The sequence below is a fragment of the Chionomys nivalis genome, chromosome 10 (assembly GCF_950005125.1).
Source record: "Chionomys nivalis chromosome 10, mChiNiv1.1, whole genome shotgun sequence".
NCBI classification, from domain to species: domain Eukaryota; kingdom Metazoa; phylum Chordata; class Mammalia; order Rodentia; family Cricetidae; genus Chionomys; species Chionomys nivalis.
In genome coordinates this window covers 23,847,854-23,870,914 of record NC_080095.1, presented here as the reverse complement: position 1 = coordinate 23,870,914, position 23,061 = coordinate 23,847,854, and the positions used below count along the sequence as shown (strand labels likewise).

The following is a 23,061-nucleotide window of genomic DNA, read 5'->3' as shown; positions in this document are numbered from 1 at the left end:
AATTGACAAGCTGAGCTCTTCATTTCTCTCTTTGGCCACTGAAGTAAGCTTTTGACTTCTTCACAAAACCTGCCTGGAGAGTGTGCCATTTGCCTTGTTGGGGACACCAAAAGTTAGGCTCAAGAACAGACCCAGAAGAATTTGTTTCTGGTTTTTAAATCAATTTTATTGTCCTGGTTATAAAAGGTAAATGTGCTTATTGTAGACACTTTAGGCAAGATATAAAAGTATGCAGAACAAAACACAAAGTAAGAATCAATCCCACCATCCATAGCAAACCAGTTTCCAATGCAACACACTCCTCTTGTTTTTTACTTTTATTTTATTTATGTCTGTGTGAGTATATACACACAGGTGTGTGTGTGTGTGTGTGCGTGCGCGCTCATGAAGGCCAGTAGAGGGTACCAGATCACTTGAAAGCTGGAGTTACAGGTATCTGGGAACCACCTGATGTATGTGCTAGGATCAGAACCCTAGTCCTTACGATTGAGCAGCAAGTACTCTTAACCACCAAGTCATCTCTCCAGTTCTCTCCTACTTTAAAAACATAGATGTGTGTGTGTGTGTGTTTGTACATCTTACTGTGTGTATTATATAATTTGCATATAAGAGCCCACAAAAGTCATAAGAGGGCCTTGGATCCTCTGGAATTGAACTTACAGATGATTATGAGCTGCTGAAAGGGTACTGGGAATTGAACTGGAGTCATCTGCAAGAGCAGTTAAGTGCTTTTACCCACTGATCCATCTCTCCTGCCCAGCCCCTCTCCCATTTTTAGATATGCTGTATTCCCTTGAAGACATAATTCAGGCCCATCAGGGAGACTGACTCCACATGAAGGTGACTCTTAATTTAGAGTGTGGTATTAGAAGCAGTGTACAGGTATATCAGTCAGCTATTGCTGTGCAACAAGCACACACACACACACACCCTGGCTTACACTCTAGCCATGTATTGGTCATGCGTAGGCATGTAAGTTGACTGAGGACCAAATGGTTTAGGTGGATGCAAGTGTCAGGTTCTAGTGTGTCTGCTCCATTTGGCTCTCATCCTCCTGGAACAAAAGGTCTCTCTGAAGCATCTTCTCACCACGGTCAAGCTCACGGGTGCTAAACTGCACTTCACAACCATGTATTAATTCTCTGCTAGAGTCAGAGTCCACTATCATCTTATTGGACCAAGGAAGTCACTTTGTCAACCCAAATTCTGAGGTGGAAATAGAAACTGCCTACCAGGGAGCTCTGGCCACAGTAGGGATTTACACGACCACAACAGGATGGCAACCTGGGACCAATAATTCAATCTGTCATGTGAGGTGGGTTTTATTGTCACCCAGCACAAGGGGCTTGCATCTTGACACAGGCAAAGGGAAAAGCGTGCCAAGAACTAACAATGCACAGAAAGATGTGTCGTCTGTAACAGATCCACAGCACAGGGGTTATTCCTGAAGCAATGCTGGGGAGCTGATGCATATCCATGCAGAAAAGCACTTGGAGGGTGGGCCGCTAAGTCGCACCTACCTGTGCACACTCAGCCTGAGGTCATATGTAAGAAAGAAAGATGGCAGACACATTTTAGGAAATGCTTAGCTCACGATTGTGTGTAGAAGATAGATGTGTTTATTACAAACTGAAGTGGGCACTCTCAAGAGTGAGGGGGCAATGGCTAGATCCAATGCTGTGCAGTGTGTGTGTGTGTGTGTGTGTGTGTGTGTGTGTGTATTAACTTTTTCTTTTGAGACAGGGTCTCATGTTTCCCAGGTTGATCTTAAGCTAGTTAACCCCAGAATGGCCTTCACCTTCCAACCCTCCTGCTTTTACCCAGAGTGCTTTATGTGATGCTAGGGATCAAACCCAGGACTTTGTGAGCTAAGCAGATATGCTATCAACTGAGCTATAGCCTCAGCCCCTTAAAAGGTTCTCTTAGCCCCTCAGATTACCCACATCTGTAACTGGGTGAGAAAGAAAAGGACCCAAGACAACCTCGGAGTTGCCTGAAGATAATATGTGATAAATGACAAAGTCAGAAGCCAAGGAGCCAGGGTTCCTTGTGAACTTCAACCCATTGCTCTTTCCTAGGACCAACTTTGGCTTTGTTTGCAGTTGCTGAGGTCTGGGCATGGGATGCAGCCCAGCTCAAGGGTTTCTAGCACACTCAGCTGGCAGAAGGTCCTCACCATGCCTCATGCCACACCCACGGGGCCACTTCTAGCCCAATCATTCTTCCAGCAAGGGATGTGAAGCTCAGCCTGGACCAAGCACAAAATGGGGAGTCAGAAAGTCCAGGATCCTGGCTGGGCACAGTGAGACACACTTGTGATCTCAGCCATCGGGTAGTAGAGTCAGGAGGATTCTGAGTTCACAGGCAGCCAGGGTTACATAGCAAGAACTTGTCTCACAAGAAGGGGCTAGATAGAGGCAGAGAGAAGTAGGTACTCCCAGCAGCGCCACTCCTAGCCCAGGCTGTTCCTGTTATTTCTCTGGGTTGAGTTCACTGACAAAAAAAAAAAAAAAAAAAAAAAGGGGAAGGGCTGGAGTGAAGCACGAAGCACTTACTGCTTCTCCTGAGAATTCAAGTTCCATTCCCAGCACCCACGTTAGGGGGCGTCTCGACCGTCTATAGCTCAGGCTCCAGGGCATCCAACGCCTCTGGCCTCCACAGGCATCTGCACTCACGTGCACATACCCACATGCAGACACACATCCCTACACATATGTTGCTAAAATCCCTTCCCAGGGGTTAGATGTAAGCCGTGTCAACCCATTCTCCCAAGGTCTCAATGACAAATCAAGGCACAATACCGTGAATGTTCACTCTGGGAAACCAAAGAGTTTATTGGGCTTCCTTACAGAGCATAGGTGGGGAACAATTACAAGGGTCTGGGTGCTCCTCCCCGAACTGGAAGTCCTTACCCAGAAGTAACAAAAGCTCCCCTGTAGTCACATAGGGGAAGGAGTCCCCAGCGGATATGTACTCTAGTCCCAGGGAGCAGTTGGATTCTCAGTTGAGGATCTCCTGCCCTGCTGTACCCCTCTATTTGAGGTGCAAACAGCAAATACACTTGGGATGGCCTTTTTCAAGGGGGACACAGCTGAACTCCTCCAGATGATAACTGCTTGACTTAAAGGACATTTAATCATAATAACATAATTTAAAATAATAAAAAAAACTTTTCTGGGTCTTTTTTGTTTTGTTTTGTTTTTTGAGGCAGGGTTTCTCTGTAGTTTTGGAGCCTGTCCTGGAACTCACTCTGTAGACCAGGCTGGCCTCAGATTCACAGAAATCCGCCTGCCTCTGCCTCCTGGGTGCTGGGACTAAAGGCATGTGCCACCACCACCGGACCTTTTTTGGGTCTTTTTAAAACAGGGTTTCTCTGTGTAGTCCTGTCTGTTCTAGAACTCACTCAATAGACCAGGCTGGCCTCATACTCAGAGATAAACCCACCTCTACCTCCCAAGTGCTGGTATTAAGGGCATGTGCTAATAAGAATCAATCTTAAAAAATAAAAATTGTAAGGTGGAAAGAAATAGAGGAAGACATCTAAGTCGATCTCTGGCCTTGACATATGCAACACAGGTGCACACACACATATGCACCTCTCTCTCTCACACATCTAAGTCGATCTCTGGCCTTGACATATGCAACACAGGTGCACACACACATATGCACCTCTCTCTCTCTCACATCTAAGTCGATCTCTGGCCTTGACATATGCAACACAGGTGCACACACACATATGCACACCTCTCTCTCTCACACACACACCTCTCTAACGCACACACACACCTCTGTCTCTCTCTCACACACACATCATAAAATGACAAACACATTATGCACACACCACACCGTATGTACACACACACATCATATAATGGCAAACACATTATGCACACACCACACCGTATGTACACACACACATCATATAATGGCAAACACATTATGCACACACCACACCGTTATGTACTGAGCATCCTAGCTTTGCACTATGGAACACTGGGGTGTGTTTATTGTTTCCTCTGGGGGGGCCTGACTGGAGCTGCCACTCAATTTGACCGTCCAGGATTATGAGGGTATGAGATCACCTGTCACCAGTCCAGGAAAAGAGAAATCCAGCTTCCAGCCGGCATTATCACATTTACACCACAGTGAAGTAGAAACGTGTTAGTCCCAGAACCTCCTAAAACAGTCATGCAACAGGTACAGAAGCACACAACACCTGTAGTAGCTCCTCCGGGGGTCAAGGGCTGGCAGAACTTCATACGATAAATATCCCTTGTTTGATGTCCAGTAATAATGAGCTTGTTCCTAGGGTGAGTCACCTACACCTCGTTCAGTCTTGCGTCTTCTACACAGCCCCATAGCTCCAGAGACACACTCAACCATCCTGAACATTCATTCACTCAACAAACCTGGATGACTGTCAACCCACTGACTCATGAGTTGGGAAGAGGTAAAATATTATTTAGTCGCTAGAAAGGCGCAGTCAGGTAACTTAATGTCACCAGACACGAGCTTCCTAAGCACCTGTCCTCTGATCTTGAGAGAACTATACTTATGTGAACTCTTTGTTTAATTCATGAGGGCCATTCAGACTTCTATTTTAGTTAAAAGTCCTTGGGTCTTTACAAACCAGGACCGGCTTTTCTGATTGGGCTAACTCCTTTGCCAGTTAAAAGCACTGTGTGTCTTTAAAAGGGGGGCGGCCTCCTGTCAAACGGGCCCCAAAACATAGGCTGAAGGCGCATGGAGTCCCACCCACTTTCTGTGACGTCCTGCGTCCCGGCTTCTGATTGCGGGCTGCCGACGTCAATCGCGCCGAGTACGTCTTGCTGGGACACAGTGGAGGTCTGCGCTCCGGTCTAAGGGGCGGTCGGGTGTCTTCTGCGCTCGCCCCACACCCGCGAGGCCCGCGCCGCCCGACCCAACGGCGGAGCCGCCCAGCGCCTCCCGTGGCACCCGCTCGCTCCTTGCTGGGGCGGGACGTGGCCCTACGGCTCCGGACACTATGGTCAGTGGTCGCGGGACGGGGAGGGGGTGCCGCCGGGGCTCATGTGCGTGCGCGCGGTCGGGCGCGAGGCTCAGCCCTTTCCATCCTCGGGATGCTGAGCCCCGGGGTGTGCCGCGCTGTCCGATTGGGGACCTGCAGCTGGGAGATCCAGCCAGGACCGAGCCCTGCTTCCTCGTGTCCACTCCAGGTGGACCCTAGGAGCCTCCTCAAAGTCCCGAGGCATGTGCCTGGCCGGGACTGGATTGAGCGCCTCCGGGGTTGCGGTTCCCACTCTTTGTTAAGTAGCACTCCTGTGGACAGCTTGCCGCCCACCCATCGCGGACTTAGCCGCTACAGACCGACTCTGCCCCACCAATCATTCCCAGGGACAAGCGATCTGGCCACCCGGGCAAGCCATAGGGCCACTTGGATGTAAGCTCAGTCTCCTGATGGCAACAGGTCTGTGGAGTCAGAACCACATGAAGGGGCGGCCCCCGTGTGTAAGGAATGAGTTAGGGGTCCAGGCAAAGTGATCTAAAAGAACCTATCATCTGAGCAGAGCAGGCCCAGGAGACTCTGGGCTGGTCAAACCTGGTAAACCAAGGACATGGGCAGGTGGGAAACTGAGGTCACACAGGGAGAAAATTGGTAGGGATTGTGAGGGTGCCACAGTTAGGACTTGAACCCAAGTCTCTGGTCCAGTGTTCTGTGTTGCATCAGCCCAGGCTCTTGGTTGCCATGGGGTTAGGCCTCCTATAGGGGATTGCCTATAGTGGCTGCCCATTTCAACTTCCAGCAAAGGGCTCTAGGGAGCCTGACGCCTGACTATTATATTAGTGCTACTGGTCAGCTTGGGATCACACTGCTCTGGGTCAAGGGTCTCACCTGTTCTTTTTTTTTTTTTTTTTTTTGGTTTTTCGAGACAGGGTTTCTCTGTGGTTTTGGAGCCTGTCCTGGAACTAGCTCTGTAGACCAGGCTGGTCTCGAACTCACAGAGATCCGCCTGCCTCTGCCTCCCAAGTGCTGGGATTAAAGGCCTGCGCCACCACCGCCCGGCTCACCTGTTCTTTTTGTTTGGTTTGGTGATGCTGGGTTTTGAATCCAGGGCTTCATGCATGTTAGATAAGGCTCGACTTTTGAACTGCATCCCAGTCCCTCACTTGTAGTCTGGACTGCCCCAGTGACTGCTATGAGGACCCTGTTTCGGGTGTGTGTGTGTGTGTGTGTGTGTGTGTGCTTGCCCCATCATCCCACATTTGGGTCACTACTTTGGGATGTTGCAGGCAGGGTCTTGAGTGTCGATGGGCAGCCAGGGCATTTTACAAGCCATCCTCCTGCTCAGGTGTGCCCGGAAATGAGGGGAGGGACTAGAAGCACTGGTTTTCTGCTTGTTCTTGGTACCCAAGCATTCACCGGCTCTGCTGCTCCTGGAAAGTGACCTGGGTGTTTCTGCACCATCTGCCAGGGAACAGAGCTATGGAAATGGCAGTTTTAGCCACGCAGAAGCTGGGGGCCGCATGGCTTCTGGCCACCACTCGTGGTAGCGGACAGTACAACAAGGGCAGCAGGTTCTGGGACCTCAGCTTCAATCCCTTACTGTGTCACTGGATCTGCCCTTAACCCAGGACACCAGCAGCTGGGACCCAATGCAACTCCCCTCTGGAGAGTTTAGGTGCCATAGAGAAAGAGGTAATAGTTAAGACCCACAAATAGACATTTGTCTGGGAATCATGGGGGGGGCAGAACTAGTGACTGTTTACATGCATTTGTTAGTATACATCTATTGTGTATTGTGTATTGTCAGACACCTTGCTACATACTGGGGTCCATGATTGATTTATTTTAATGTTTTTCACTGTTGGTTGAGGCTGCCTGGTGTGCATGGTGGATAGAAGAGGCTACCTTGGGCTGAGCTTGAATGTAGGTCCCGGGCAGATGACATGAAGTCCTCAATAGTCAGGGCTGCAAATATCAAGGGGCTCACCCTCGCTACAAGTGCTTTTGCTCTTGGGGGGTAAGAGAGAGTGTCGAGCATAAGCATCGGAAGTTCCTGTTCACTTTCTTCTGTCATGCATTAAATAAGTCACACCGATATCCTCAGCCTACATTGAGGCAATGGTAAGAAACACAGGATACCTGCCTTTTCCTGGCGTTCATGCCTGCGGGCCAGGTCACAGCCAATGACTTACTGGCATGGCCTGAAAGTCCACAGAGACCTTGGGAGCATGGCACAATCTACTGGTGGGGAAATCCAGGTGCTGGAGGCTGTCTGGGAGTGTTCAGGAAGGACTGGGGAAAGAGTACATTCCAGATAACAGGGTGATTGGCTTACAGGCCTTGGGATGTGGTCAAAAGTGGGCATTCTGGGATGAGTGAGCATCCGATTTAGATGCAGGGAGGCTGCAGGAGCCCAGGGTAGTGAGTCTGGGAAACTGGCCGGGTGAGGAGTTTTCTGTGCAGAGCTTTGCATGCTGGGCTATGGAGTTTTGGTTGTCTGCACATGAGGGAACTGTACCATTTTTGATGAATATGAAATGGTTTCTGGCTCTCTCTGACGCTGGGTCGTGGGTGGCCAGCTGGAGTGAGAGGCAGGCTTGCTCATTCAGTGTGCTCACCAGGGCTGCTGCAGCCAAGTTCTCCAGCGAGAGAGAGCTATAGGGACTTGTTTTCTGGTGAGTCCGGAGGCTGAAGGTGCAGAAAGGGCACGCTCCCCATGAAGGTGTTTGGGGAGGTTCTATCCCTGGCTTCCCCAAGCTTCCAGTGGTAGCTTGATTGTGACATTGGAACTCATCTGCAGATGGCTCTCGCCTGTGCGCGTGTTTATGCTCCTCCTATAATAAGGAAATCATTGTGACCTCATGTTAACTAATTATATCAGTGATGACCATGTTCCAAAGTAAAGTTGCATTGTGAGGCCTGGAGCTAGGGCTTCAACAGTCCAGCTCGTAGCATTGGGATATGGTTTTAGAATACATCCCAACATTCCAGGAAGTAGAGATCCAGCAGTGACAGATGAGTTGGCATTTGGATGGAGGGAGACAGTCCAGGTCAGCCAGTGAACCCCCCTGTCACGGCCTGAACTAGTAAGATAATGCAGTAGGATGGGGAGAGTTCTCTTCTGAGGTGGCATCTCCCACGTCATGGAAAGAGGCAGATAACAGAGATCCAAAGACACCGAGGTAGAAGTGTGTGTCCTGTTTGAGGGACAGGCCAGCCACTGTGGCCGGAGCCCCAGATGGGAGGTTGTCAGAGATTGCGCAAGCAAGCCAGTGGAGGGCTTGAAGATGCTTCACACTGCCCTGGCACTGTTCTAGCCTGGGTGATTTATTAGGACCAGACATTTATTGGCTTCTCCTTCTGCAGGTGGCTGGTTAGGCCATCATCAAGGTGCTGGTCTCTGATGAGGGCCCACGTGTCTTCCTGCTGTGTCATAACATGGTAGGAGGGCAGAGTGGACTAGAGAAAACTCCTGCCTGTGACGGCTGCGTTAATCCTTCCATGTCAGGGGAGTCCCTAGACCTAGTGACTTCTGAAAAACTCACATTGGCAGTTAAATTACAACTTGGTTTAGAGGGGACACTCAAACCTTAGATTTCCAACCATGCCCCGCCCCCATCTCCTGTTCTTCTCACATATAGGATGCATTTGCTGTATCCCTGTAGTTCCCAGAGTCTCACCTTATTTCAGCCCAACCCAAATGTCCAGAGGCCAGGGCGGTGACAGGTGGGCCAAGCAGATGCAAAACCCAGGCCAGTGTCTTGATAGATCCTGCCAGCGCTGAGGGCCTGTTACCCAAGTGCCACGGCAGGCAGGCCTGAGATAGACATTTCCATCCCCAGAGTGGGAAGTTGGCCAGAAATAAGGAGTAAGTCATCATATGTGAGTCTAGCAACCACAAACCGAGTTAGGGCCTCTGATTCCAGAATAATCTTGACTCGTCTGTACTGCCTCCATGCCACTCGGGTGGCTGTTGGAACTGCCGTCCCTGGGATTCTCTGGGTCAGCTTACCATAGCAATACTCCATCTGCATGGCCTTCTCTGTTGTGGGCATCACCCTAGTGAGGACTCGGCCTGGATGCTCTGGGCCCCCACACTGCACCACACCTCAAGTTCTGACATTCTGCATGCCATGTGGAGTCTACCAAGGCCACAGCTTTGGCCACTGGGGTAGCAGCCCTCCCCATGCCTGGCCACAGCTGGTCACACGGGGTGTTCTTTCCTGAAATGTGGGTCACTGGAGAGAGAGACAGTTCCTGGAAATGTGCCCTCTAGGCCTAGCCAGCCTCCAAGATCTCTTCTATGTTTGGGGGTGTCTTCTACCTCATCTCCTTGAGTGACACCTAGCTCCCTTCTTGTCCTAATTTCTAATCTTTTCGGCGGGTGGCCAGCCACTGGGTCATACCCTTGGTATGCAGATGGCATGTCATTCTTTTACAGTCGGGCTGTGAGTTTTTTAAGACTTCCATCATCTTTCCTTATACATTCCATCTTTACATCATCTCTCTGCTCTAACATGTTAGAAGATGAAGTTACAAGAAGCCGCACTACAGTCCCAGTGATGCCGCCTTAGGTTCTGCCACCCCACGTCCTTCCTAGTTCATCGTTCCTAAGTTCTGTTTTCCCATCCAGCCTTGGGGCAGGGACACCCTGCAGCCAAGTTCTTTCCCACTTGAGGACATGGCCCCTCCTTCCAGCAGCCTCAGGGACTTCATTCCTCACCTGCACCCAAGGCTACATCCTCACGGTCTTTTCTGTGCCAGTTGCTGCCAGCGTTCTCACACAAAGTCTTCGAAGGTTCTCGCTTTCCCTTCTGCTCTCCACCTTGTCTTCCCCACACCAGAATCGCCCTCCACGGTCTGTTCCCAGCTGCGACGGTTTCTCCAGCATTCTCCTGGGAAGTGTCCCAGCCGTACCCACTCCTCTGTCCCGAAGCCTTCATGTCTTCAGGTATTTGTTTCGGCAGCTGCTGCTCCTGGCTCCCGTTTCTTAGCCTGGTCATGCTGCTGTAATGGGTTATCTCTGGGTGATTTATATCAAAAATTCTTATCGGGCTCAGAGTTTGAGAGGCTGGGACATCCTAAGATGAGATGCCAGCCTCAGGCCAGGAGAATCTTGCTTTCTTACCATGAGGGAAGGCATCGCTTGGCAGAAGGGGGCTAGAGAAACTGAGTCAACACTGGATGCAATCCATGATCGTGGTGTTAGTCCAATCCGTGAAGGCAGAACATTGATGTCATTGATAAAATGACCTCAGCAGTTGAGCTTCAGCAGCGTGGAGGGTACGAACAGCTAAACCTACCAGAGAACATTGAGGAAATGCCCTGCCTGTAAGCAACCTGTGCTGGCTGCTGGTGGAAAAGGTGGGGCCAGTTAGGAGTGGAAGTGTGGAGGCCACCCGGTAGAGTGTATTGCGTCCTCCTTGTGTGAGAGGGGCTCTCAGGCCAGATTCAGGAACCGGTGGAGCAGGTGAGACAGTGGAGGAGGGCTCCTGGATTTGGGGGTAGACTATCTCTGATTGAAGGGGTATCCTAGGGGCTAGAGAAGCCCAGGGGGACAGATGAGGCTATGGAGTAATTACAGGGTAAATGAATTAGAAGAGCTGCTTAGATGTCTGAGCGGTTGCCAGCTGTTTGAGGCTAGAGTCCTAGGGAGAGGTGAGGCAGGAGCTAAGATCAGGTGGGTGGCTGCCGAAAGATGTTACATAAGTTCGTGTTATCTGAGGGAGGCAGGGCCTAGCTTCAGGAGCACTGAAAATGGCCAGCAACTGAGATAAGGGGTTGGGGCCCCACAGAGAAGGGCCATGTAGTAAAGCCGAGAAATTGTCACCAAAGGTTAGCGTATCCTGTTCCCTAGCACCTATTTCTGTATTCCCATGGCAAGAGAGGCTCCCAAGTGTAACTCAAGGGGCTGAAGTGAGACATCGCCCTTAGTTGTCAAATGAGGTACAGTGAGGTCACCAGCAGGGTCCTGACAAGAGGAAGGAGGTGCAGGCCTCAGTAAGGGAGCCATGGGAAGGTGAGAGAGGCGTCTGTCATTCATCATGGAAGCCAGACAGTCGTTCACATGTGTGTGTGTCGGGGGTACAGACAAGCCACAGAACGTGAGGAAGTGAGAGAGTCAGTTCTCTCCTTCCACCACAGGGATCCCAAGGATCAGACTCAGATAGCGCCCCCACCCACAGACCCCTGTCCCCACCCCAGACAGCCTTTAGGAGCCGAGGAAGACAGCCTGCGGAACAGCAGAGTCCAGAAGCCCCTGGAAAGCGCGGCCTGTTCACAGCTCAACTTTAGACGGAGGAGGCTGGGCTGCTCATTGCCACCTGCAGAAAAAGTAAAGTGATCATGTTCTGTGATACCATGGTTGTCCTCAGGTGCTGGAGCAGGAATGAGTCCTTCGGGGAGAGTCTCCCTCTGCCGGGGCTTCAGTGATTATTGGCAAAACTCTCCCCATCAATAATGGGCTTCTGGACACTCCACAGGTGTAAAATATATGTGTGTGTATGCACATGTGTGTATATGTATATATGTGTGTGTATATATATGGATGTGTGTATATATATGGAGAGAGAGAGAGAGAAAGAGAGAGAGACTTTTTTGGTTATATGTGTGTGATGTATACCTATGTATGTGTTCATGATGGCAGATTGAACCAACCTGTGTTCATGTGTGTGGAGGCCAGAGACTGACATCAGATGCCTTCCTATAATGCTTTCTTTTTAGTTTTTTAACATGTGTATGTGTAGGTAGTACCTGCTTCCCAAGTATATGGGCACATGTGTACATGGATCGGCATGCATGTATGTGTTCACATACATGTATGGGAGTTGACACTGGGTGGTTTCCTCAATCATTGCTCATTTAGGGAGGGTCTCTTGCTGACCCTGGAGTTTATCGATCCCAGGTTCTAGCTAGCCAGCTTGCTCCAGGGACTCTGTCTCTGCTTCCTGTGTGCTGAGATTATAGGTAGCTGCCACGCTGCCCATGCTGCCCAGATTTGAAGTGGGCTCTGGGGATCGGAACTCCACCCCTCAGCCTTGTGTATCAAGCTCTTTGATCACTGAGCCCTCTCCCCAACCCCTCTAGTTTTTGAGACACGATCAGTCTCTTCACTGAACCTGGAGCTCACTGACTTATTGGCCAGTCAGCAAACTCCAGAGATCTGAATATCTCTAAATACCCTTTTCGTTGCTGAGGTCACGAGTACGTGACCTTTTACATGGGTGCTGGGTCACAGAACTTATGCTGAAGCCGTAAATTCATTCATTACATACTGAGTCACCTTCCCAGCCCCCACGCAGGCATTTAAAGGCACATTTCTTCCAGTGCCCTGAGGACTCCAGGCCAGCAGGTAGGGCCCAGGGTGCAAGCCCGGGTGACTTCTGGCAAAGACTTGAGCCTTCCAGAGAGGTTGAGGCTCTGAACCTGCTGCTGGCAGGTGAGGCTGGAGTTTCCTGCTCTTCTGGGTGTTTTGAGGTCAGGCTGTGTGTTAAGTGATGGCTTGGGGGCCTGGTTGGTGAGTCAGTCCTTAAAGATGTCCAGAAGAGGACGGCTGCCTGCTAGGCTGGATGGGCGCTGCTGGGCCTGGGATGTGGGCATGCTCACATGCGCTGACAGGATGGCTGGGGGCAGATGGCTTCTGTAGGCAGAAGAGCGAGCTGAGGCCTGATGTTGGGCCGGTCAGTGAGATGTGCCTCACCTCTCCTGCTGAAACTGTTGGCAAGCGTGGGCGCTGCCTGGCCAGCTTAATTAATTAGCATCTATCTGCAAACCAGCAATTAAAGAGTCAGTGTCTTTCCTGTAGCCTGCTTAGGTCTGACAGGACAGTCGGGTGTGTCCTGTCTGTTTCCCTTCTCTCCATAACAACCTGGGATTATTCAATTTGTTTAAAAGCAAACACGTTAATGTCAGCCAAGGTCAAAATCCGAGCATTGCTCCAGATTCCTGGACTAGTCAAATGATACTGCCCTTAAAATTTTCACAGAGCTGAGGCTTGGCTCACCCAGGAATGCTGGTGGGTTTGGGTGGAGACTTGGGTCATTCTGAAGGTGTTTTAGGGACTTGAAGTGCCCTGGTGGGAACCTGCTTGTCCCTAGGGTGCCCATGTATACACTTGGGAGTACTAGAACCAACCCAAGGCCCATCTTCCTTCCTTCCCTCTCTTCTCTCCCTCCCTTCTCTCCCTCCTTCCCCTGAGACAGTCTCACAGTGTACCCTATGCTAGCCTTAATTTCACCATCCCCCTGCCTCAGCCTCCTGGATACTAGGATTACAGGCATGTTCCACCATACCCAGCCATGGCTAGTTTTTAAATAGTATTGAGTAAAGTTTAAAAAAAAAAAACATAATATCTGTAGTATATGTGTAAATATATATTTTAAATCTATTTTTAGAAAATAGAAATATATCTCATCTGTAGTCTGATTCGTAAAGATAGGAAGTAGAGGCATGATGGGGGGATGGGGAATACTTAAGGCCGTAGAACTGTGTATATGAAAATGGCTCAAATGGTATGTTTCATGTTACGTACATTTTGCCGCCATACTCTTTAAAGGCATATACATTTCACATACATAGCAAGTAGACCTTAGAGGATTGGGGAATGAGTGAGGGATGGGATTGCGGGACACAACAGAGATTAGGGATTTCACATACGTAGCAAGTAGACCTTAAAGGGTTGAGGAATGAGTGAGGGACGGGGTTGGGGGACGCAATAGAGATTAGGGACACATGAGATAAATTTGGGGGAAAAAACCTCCCACTGAGGCTGAGGCTGACAAGGGCGCAGCTCAACCACGCACAACTGGTTCCCCTACTCGGTGTCTTGTTATTAGTGCGACTGCTGCAAAGAGCTGGCATGAATTTGCCGATGGCAGTGAGTTTACCTAACACGCCAGGCAAATTCAGGCCCTGGGAAGTCTTCCCTGGTGTCGTGCCTCTCTCTCCCTCAGGATTCCTCTTCGAGAGGATGAACGGAGTCCCTTTTCTTCTTCATGGAGGCCTTCTCAGAAACTTCCAAGTAAACATGGCCAACTGGGCATCCTTCTGTGTGGTCCCTAGACCCCTGATGCATTTATTCATTCCTGATTTTTGTCTGGGGCCAGAATTGAGTGCAAGTTCATTAAATGCAGTTGGGGCACTCTGCTCTGTAGCCAGTCGTCCAGAAAGCCCCATGCACCATTTTATGTCAGCCATCTGACATAAAACTACTTTTATAAACAGTCATGGAGCAGTTAGCAAGATAGGAATAAGTTAGCAAAGGAGCAAGAAGGAGTTTGGTTGAGTGGAACATGTGACCACTTGCCAGCAGCCTGTGGGTCACCTTGCCGTGTATACAAGGTGTGAAGAGGGCCATTCAGATTGATACCTCCCCATGGAGATTTGCCTCTTCAGCACAGGGTGAGCGGAATTAACAGCACACCGGCAACTGTGTGTTACACAAATGATGCCATTCTTCCGTGATTTAGAAGATGATTGAGAACTATGTGTATCTAAGTTATGGTTACATTCCCACGAAGTCAACAAAGTCAGCTCCACCTAAGGTTTTGAAAACTTGTGAATGAAATGGAGCCCTTGGAAGCTGCAAACCAGACGTCTCTAGGTCTTTGAACAGGAAAGGAGGAACACGAGGAAGAAGCTGGCATCTTTGGGCACAGGTAGACAGCTCGAAGGAAGCGGAGGAGAGGCTGACTCACCCCTGTGGTGGTAGGATTTGCTTTCTTGTTTAACTTTTTGTTTTGCAGAGCTAGGGATGAACGCAGGACCTTGCTTGCATCTGTGCCAGGCAAGTGCTCCACCGTTGAGCTACATCCTCAGCCTGCTGATACCTTTTAATGGCTGTGCCTAGTGTCACTTAGGAACTGTTCCTCACTACCCTGCAGATTACAGACTGGCAAGGCTCTTGGAGACGCTGAACTCCCATCAGCAACTTCGGGAGGATAGTGTCTCTGGGGCTGCAGAAGTGAAAGGTTGGACCCAGCCTCTGGGTAAGATGACCCAATACTGCCCTGGACAGGACATTTCTTTGTGGTCTGGCAGATGAGTCCTTTGAGCTCTGGAGTCCAACCTGTGCCAGCCTAGCACTTTGGTGTGTTTGAACTTCACACAGACCTGAATTAATCACCTCCTAGCTCAAACCACCTGACCTTGACAGTGTCATGGGTATAATAATGGCCACCTCACAAGAGTGTTGTGATAATTGAGATAATGGGGATATACAAGCTTCTGTTCCAGTGCTTGGCACGTAGTAGGTGCCCAGGAATGGCACCTGTCACCATTTCCCACATTTTAGGGCTGAGGGTAGCAGCAGATCCTCAAACCATTCTCCTTATGTTGGCTTTCAACCTCTGGTCTACAGGATGACTGCTTAGACATTGCATCAGCGTCTCTGCTCTTTTTATCCCAGGAGCCCCAGCAGATTTTATGGGCCTTGAATATGCAGGTTTGGGTCATCTAGCTAGTCAGCTTGTCCCAAGGATCCCCTGCATCAAACCTCCTGAGAGCCAGGATTAGAGGCCAGTTGTTCATTTAGCTTGTATGTATTCTAGGAATCTGAACTCTGGTCCTACTTACAAGGCCAGCGCTTTATCTACCGAGACACATCCTCAGCCATATAACCCTTATTTTAAACTGGAAACTCTTTATGTGGATCAAACAATACTTTAAAGAACAATTCTAATGTGTGTGCGTGCACACACGCGCGAGTGTACATGCACTGGTATAAGTGTACACCATTGGAAGAAGTCCGAGGACAACTGGTGAGCATTGGTGCTATCCTTCTGCCATGTGGGCTCCTGGGTTCAGTCTCCAGCGGTCAGCAGTCTGAGCCATCTCCCCAGACCAAGCACCTTTTATTCCACTGTCGAGAATACCATTCCTGGGTGGCTGGTGACCAGAGTGTAGGCTGAGCCCCAACCCCTGAGCACTCTCACCCCAGGCCCAGTGACAAAGCACAGGTGGGGAGGGGACTGCCGCCCCTAGATCCATGGCATCCTCTGCCCTGTCTCCACCCTGCTTGCCAAGTCCTTCCAGGGCTTAGAGACCCTGGCTCCCCACGGGCACATGCTCAGGTTTGGTTCTGGCCTTGGCTCCGAGCTGGGCCACACCAGTAGGCGGTAAGGGAAGATGTCCCACTTGCCCCAGCCCTTGTGTGAACTCGGGTCATTAGCCATTCCCTAGCACACACCCTGCACTGCCGCATGGGGTCACCTCAAGCTAACTTTTACCCCGTGGTATTACTGGCTTTTGTGTAGGGATGGGAATCCACCTTTATTGGCAGCATGTGACACCAAGGTGATGCAGGATGCATGTTCAGGAAGTGGGGGAAGGAAATGGGAATAAAGAAAGAATGAATAAGTGAATGAATGAATGAGGCAGGAACATACTCCAGCATAGAGGTTTATTAAATCTGAGATATTAAATGTTATGAAATGAATGTTATCAAATTATGAGGTCAGTTCTTTATAGCCAGGATACTTCATGATGGTGCCAGTCCTGATTGTTCTTGCCCTGGGACCAGGACAATCCAGGCAGGTCCCTAGGATGCTGGTCACATGTTCACACATCCCTTCCAAGGGGAGGGGGCATATTCTGGGTTGTGTAACTGGACATTCAGAGACCGGCAGTTCCAAGAGCCCCTCTGGTGTCTTTGAAGCCAGCTTAGAAATGGTTCTTCTTTCTCTTTCAGAGTGAAACATCTTTCAACCTAATATCAGAGAAATGTGACATTCTATCCATTCTTCGGGATCATCCTGAAAACAGGATTTACCAGAGGAAAATCCAGGTGAGGCATAGGGTGGAGAGACCAAGAGCCTAAACAAAGTGGGTAGAGGTTGTCAGTAAAGAAGGGGACAGCTTCTGGAAGGCATGGAGTTCGGGCCAAGTTCCTGGGCAACCTGAAATACCATTCTGACATTCGGTATTTACCTCAGAGAGAGATCCTTTTCTTGTGGGAAAATCATCCATTTTAAAGCTAAGCGCTTGCTTTAAGTGCTGGGTTCTCTTGCGTGAGACTTTTTTATGATTCTGTCTGGCAAGTATCTGTTATCCCCACCTGACAACTAAGGAGACCTGAGGTGTGGCCACATAGCTCCTGAACTGCCCAGCAGGGCTGATCTCATCACTGCTCTGCTAGGGGACCTCTCAGGATAGTGACATCTCTGGGAGGCTACAGGGTCACTCCCAGAACCAGAGAGGATGGAGAGCGAGGCTCCCACTCCGTGGTGCACATGGCAGATGGGCTCAGTCTTTGACAGCATTGCTATGCAGTCTTCCGGACTCCTTCTATGGACCTTGCAGATGCAGCACGGTGCTGGGGGCTTCTCTTACCGGAGAGACTCCTGGAGCAGGAAGGGTGACACTGGTGTCCTGAGGTCTGCATATAACCACAGGAAGCACTTCCAGTAGGACTCAGGGTTGAGGACAGTCTGCTCTGTGTCCCCTTAGCCTCTCAGAGACTGAGAAGAGGGACAGTGTCCCTATCAGCCTGCTAATGCTCCAGATAAACCCTATGCCTTCTGGTTGCTGGGGCTTCCCAGTCCCTTTAAACCAGGCAGCAGTTGCAAAACCCCGACTACTGTCCCACAAGACAGAGAGGGGGCTCTAGGCCATTTCAGAGACATGCCGGGAGCAGGCCAGCCGAGACACATTTTACAGGACTGCTGAGGCCGCGGAGTGTTCTTCAGCCCTCCTGTCGCACCACATTCAGCTGCCAGCTTCCTCTAGACAACCTTTCCTCACTACTGGAAGTCTGGCGTGGATGTCTCGAACCCAGGGCACCCCAGCTCTTGTCCCCACCATCTAACTCTGTGTCGCCTTCCCTAATGAAGGCTGCCTAGCGCCGGGAGCTGACTGACATCCTTGGGGTCTCACATCCTAGTCAGTGTATTTGTGAATCTGTGGGATGGATGAGGGTGGGGGGCCCTGAACGGAGGGAGCGAGGGCCAGACCAGTGGCTGACCCACGCCAATGCCATTGCTGCTGCTGAGGTTCGTGTGTCCTCTTCTCCCCTTAGGAACTCAGCAAAAGGTTTACCTCAATCCGAAAGACCAAAGGAGATGGGAACTGCTTCTACAGGGCCTTGGGCTATTCCTACCTGGAATCTTTGCTGGGCAAGAGCAGAGAGATCCTCAAGTGAGTGGAACCTGTGCACTCCTCCGCTTCTCTGTGCTGCATCTCACCAGGCTGTAGCAGGGGGTGCTGGGAAATGCCTGGTAGAGGTGTGGCATGCCTGGAAACCTAGTTTCCCACTGTGATGGTGTTGATGGCAGCCCAGAGGCTGAGGAAGGTGTCAGTAACTTGTCTGGTAATTCACTCAGCACTGTCTGAAGGCATGGCTCAACAACGCTGGTGGGCACTTGATATTTACTGCAGAAAGGGACGGAGGGAAGGAGGGAGGGAGGGGAAAAAAGAAAGAAACACATGTGGAGGTATACAGTAAGACCCTGTTTCAAATACCAGCAAGAGGAGGAGGAAGGAGGAAAGAAGAAGAGAAAGGAAAAAAGGAAGAAGCTTATCCAAGAAGGAAGAAGAGAAAAAAGGAGGAAGCTTGGCTCTTGGCCTTGGTCACGTTCTTGTGTGACAGTGAAGGCATATGGCCTTCTCTTTCCTTCATTCTACTGCTGGGCAGCCACTTTTACCTAGCTGTCTTGCTGGCTCTATATCCCCACAGCGAGTACAGCCCAGTCCCAGGCTGCTCCAGAGGGTAATGAAGAGCAGTAGAGAGGACAGACTCCTCACTGTGCCCTTAAGGGCCCTGTGACCCTGTGCATCAGTGTGAGAACAGAAGCCATGGGGCTAGGGTTAGGGGCAGTGTGGCCTGACCTGATTGAGAGCATGCTGGTGTTAGGACTGGTTTCCATCCACCCCACATGAGTAGCCAGAGCAGAGGTCTGAGGGATGGAAGTGCATGCTAGGGTCCACCTCCCTTATGCAACAGTCCCCAGCCACCTAGAAGCACAGTGAGGACTAAAGAGGAAACCGAGCGTTGAGTGTCCTTTTATTTTTAAAATTAGATTTATTCATTTTATCGTATGCGTGTTTTGCCTGCACATGTGTGTCCCACATGTGTCTTTGGTGCCAGAAAAGGTCAGAAGAGGACAGTGGATCTTCTGGAACTGGAGTTAGGGTTATGAACTTGTACCGGGACTCAAACCAGGATGTCCGCCAGAGTGTATTAACTCTGAGCCATCTCCCCAGCCCCGCTCTAGGTTTTTAGAATGCTTTATTTCCTTGTATCTTTACACCATTTGGGGCTTAGTAGGGGGTGCTAGTTCTCGAACAATTCATTAGCTTAAGGGAGGGGGAGAGGAGGGAAAGATCTGGACAGGACCAGGGCGGAGGAAGAGATGTCACAAGGACCACAGGGACAGGGAGCCTTTGAAAGGGAATTGGCGTATCTGGGGAGTATGCTGTGTTGCCTCAATTTCTTCATCTGAGAACCGGAGTCATCCTCAGCAGGGAAGGCAGCAGGCCAGCATGGCTATGCGTAGCGCTTTAGCACGGCACTTCTGTGAGGGTGGTGTGGACTGGGCAGTTCCCCGTCACAGCAACAGCCTGTGTTCCCCCGTGACCATCAGGTAAACCTCAGGTCTTCTCCCCTCTAGGTTTAAAGAGCGTGTGCTACAGACTCCAAATGACCTCCTGGCTGCCGGCTTTGAGGAACACAAGTTCAGAAACCCCTTTAACGCCGTGAGTTCATCTGAGCCACACTGGCTGGGGACCAAGGCCTCCCACATGGGCAGAGCAGACAGGAGCAGACAGGCTGGAGGTCCTCGGCCCACCCACAGCTGTGCAGCTTTTTTCTTAGTCCTCCCACCTGGGCCAGGGGCAGGGCAGTCATGTCCTGTTTGTGGGAATATGTGGGTCCAGGGGACCTCAGTTTGGAGGACGGCCAGCCTCCTGCCATTCTGAAAGTATGGTGGAAGGAGACTCAATGACAGACCCCTAGATGTGCCTCTGGGCTTTAACTTTTGCAATCTCAAAATGAGCTCTGAGGGGGTCCCATAGGGTGTGGGGGGCAGGTGCCTGCTAGGGTCTACTCTGATGGTGGCAGCGTGAAGTTTTACAGTGTGGTCGAGCTGGTAGAGAAGGACAGCTCAGTGTCCAGCCTGCTGAAGGTGTTCAACGACCAGAGCTCCTCGGACCAGATCGTGCAGTTCCTGCGCCTGCTCACATCAGCCTTCATCAGAAACCGAGCTGACTTCTTCCGGCATTTCATAGATGAGGAGATGGACATCAAAGACTTCTGCACTCATGTAGGTCCCTAGCATCCTCCTCGGGGACGTAACCCCCAGCCTGGGCTTTGTCTGCCTGTCTCTTACACATCCCAGGACCACTGTTTCTGCCCAGAGGAACATCCTTGTGATGCCAACTAGTAAAGTTAATACTTAGAGACCTCGTTGTGAATGGCCTGAGCCACTTGAGCAAGCCGCTTGCAGTCCCAGGCAATCTCAGGACTTGGGACGGCTCTGCTGATAAACTACAGAGTTGCAGCTCCTGCTACATTAGCCCAAAGACGGGCTTTTATTTAGATGCATTTATCTGAAGATGTATTTATATGGCCCGCATGTAAACAGTGGACAGTTTTCATAAGGCCCTCCGGAATTTTTTTTTTTTTTTTTTAATTAGGAGGTACTGGGCTCTAAGTTGGATGGCGACTACAGTAGGCACAAGAGCAGCTGTCCTCTTTGGGGTGCCTGGCACCTTCTCAGCCTCTCTATTGTCTCTGCAGCATCAGGGCTCACCCACAGGTTGTGGTCTCTGCAAGCGCTTGTACTTAGAAGCCTTTGGTGGCAAGGTCCTTCTAGTTCTAAGTTTCGATGCTAGCCTGAAAGAGTCCTCCACTTCTGCATAATCCTTAAGGGTCTGAAATAAAAATGGTTCGGGTTCCTTTTCTGCAAGCCCAGTCGCCTATGGCTGTGTTGCTTCCGAGACAGGCGGATGTCAGCACCTGTGCCCTCATGTGCTTGAGAAGAGCACCCTCCCCGCCCTGCAGCACAGGTGGCCATGATCCTGAAAGCCAGGGCTGCACTCACCCCCCACCCCCCCGCCTCCCTAACTGTCTAATTTTGGCCATGCAGGAAGTGGAGCCCATGGCCATGGAGTGTGACCACGTCCAGATCACAGCTCTGTCGCAGGCACTGAACATCGCTCTGCAGGTGGAGTATGTGGATGAGATGGACACCGCTCTGAACCACCACGTGTTCCCCGAGGCTGCCATACCTTCCGTTTATCTGCTCTATAAAACATCCCACTACAACATCCTGTATGCAGCTGAAAAACACTAATTTTAGGCCATGCCAGAGCCTGTCATCTAATGGACTGCATTCTAAATGGAACCTTCTGACTTGGCGATTTTTTAATTGATTTAGACAACTAGAAAATGTACAGCCTTTTGGGTAAAGCCACTGAACTGAGACTTGTGCCCACTATGGACTGTCATGACTTAATAGGAATTTTAGTATTTATTTTGATAGATGATGTAATGCCTGCTAACTCTGGACCAGAAAGCCAGGAACCCTGTCTATGTATCCGTTTACTGTAAGAACCTCGTTGGACCTGTTTATTTATTGGGAAGAGGTTCCTGGCAGTGTTGATGTGATGCTGTGTGAAAATGGGGATTATGGTTAGTCCTCACTAGGGGCAGTGGCCCTCATAGGGAAGAAAAGCTCAGGTCGGCTGCCACACTCAGGTGACTTACTGGACCTATGAACCTGTGTTGGGTAGGTAATGGTAGACAACTGTCTGAATGTGTAGTTCATTCATGGTGGCTTGCTTTCCCATGCATGAGAGAGAGGAGAGAGAGAGACTTTTATATCAAAGTCCAGAAAAGGACTTTAGCTTTCAGCGTGAAGCTCAGGTTGTGAGGTCCTTCTACCTCAGGACCAGAACTCCTGACTTTGGGGGACAGGCCCTTCAGGGTTCTACCTTCAACGCCACCTGGATAAGGCTTGACAAAGATAAAGGCCTGTACCTGAGTCAGTGTGTTCATGTCTGGGTCTGGGGAGCTGCAGCTGCCCATCATCCCCAGTAAATTCTAGAAGCGCTTAGGTAAGTCAGATGGGTAGGGTGTGGGCATGCAAACAACTGGGTAGGGTGTGGGCATGCAAACAACGGCAGCGCAAGGTTCCTCAGTTTCCCCGGCCTGGCTTTGAAGGCAGCGAGGCAGGAAACAACAGACAAGCCATTGGTGGCAAGGGCGTTTCCGGTGCTGGTAGCAGCCTCTTCCTCTGCACGTGCCCCTTAATAGTCCCCTTTACTCATTTGCTGCCTCAAGACCTTCAGCAGTGCCCCTGAGGACACTGTGGGAAAGTAAGCCTCCAGCTGGGCTGAGGCACTAGCTAGCCATGCCTTCTGTAGGACAGCCATGGAACCCTTCCGTGGGTGCAAAGCCCCGCCCCACCCACCCATGTTTCATTCTACAGGGATTAAGGCTGCTGGTGAGGGTCTGCAACGGTCTGCAACAGTCTGCACACAAGACCAGAAGGATCCTGAGTCTTACACAAATCTCGGATCTATCTTTTGCTTGGTGTTAAGTCAAAAGGACCCAGGTGTCTGGGCAGTGTGGGAACCAAGGCCACTTCTTTCTAGACAAAACACTGGAAGCACAGGCGCTGTAAGAGGTCATCTTTGCAAATGCTTGTGCGTCCCTCACTTTCCCAGAGGCAACAACTAGTAGAGGCGATAACAGAGCAGTATGCCTGCTCTGGCTGTCTTCCTGCAATAGGAGAAACTGCTAGGCTCAGCTGCCCAAGTGCAATTCTCAACTGTGCGACCTTGCCCAAGCCATTTCACCGCTGAGCTCTGGAAGCAGAGAAGCATGCCTCAGAAGTGAGTGGCTTCCCGAAGTATGAGCCATAGGGGAGCAGTGCAACAGGTCTAAGAGCCAAGTATACAGCTAACCTGGGACAGCGGAGCCTGGGGTTCAGTGAGTGCCCAAGGTCAAGCCCTTCAGCTTCCTTTAGATGAAAACTTCATTCGTAGCATTAAAACAATTTCTATCTTTCAGACTGGCTTCTTAATGTTAGATACTAGTTACGTAATGAATACCACCATCTTCCCACAGGCCACTCGTGAGT

General features: G+C 50.4%; 1 protein-coding gene across 2 annotated transcripts; it reads left to right on the top strand.

The window, feature by feature from the left end:
• The first annotated feature begins 4,837 nt into the window (after window positions 1-4,837).
• Otub2 (OTU deubiquitinase, ubiquitin aldehyde binding 2) lies at window positions 4,838-23,058 on the top strand. 2 transcript variants are annotated; one of them, XM_057782108.1, is made up of 6 exons: window positions 4,838-5,008; window positions 16,671-16,766; window positions 17,997-18,115; window positions 19,588-19,672; window positions 20,044-20,238; window positions 21,064-23,051. In XM_057782108.1, exons 1-6 carry the CDS (start codon window positions 5,006-5,008, stop codon window positions 21,268-21,270), a joined length of 705 nt encoding a protein of 234 aa, XP_057638091.1. In that variant the 5' UTR covers window positions 4,838-5,005; the 3' UTR covers window positions 21,271-23,051. The 2 variants fall into 2 exon arrangements, with proteins under 2 accessions (XP_057638091.1, XP_057638092.1); XM_057782109.1 differs by lacking the exon at window positions 4,838-5,008 and adding an exon at window positions 9,627-9,935 and having other exon boundaries at window positions 21,064-23,058.
• Window positions 23,059-23,061: the final 3 nt, after the last annotated feature.

Excerpts from the sequence above, each read along its gene's own strand:
- Otub2 (XM_057782109.1), top strand. The coding sequence starts at position 9,666 with ATGGCCCCTCCTTCCAGCAGCCTCAGGGACTTCATTCCTCACCTGCAC. Across the intron at positions 16,767-17,996 it reads TTTACCAGAGGAAAATCCAG|GAACTCAGCAAAAGGTTTAC; the intron begins GTGAGGCATAGG and ends TTCTCCCCTTAG. Across the intron at positions 18,116-19,587 it reads AAGAGCAGAGAGATCCTCAA|GTTTAAAGAGCGTGTGCTAC; the intron begins GTGAGTGGAACC and ends TCTCCCCTCTAG.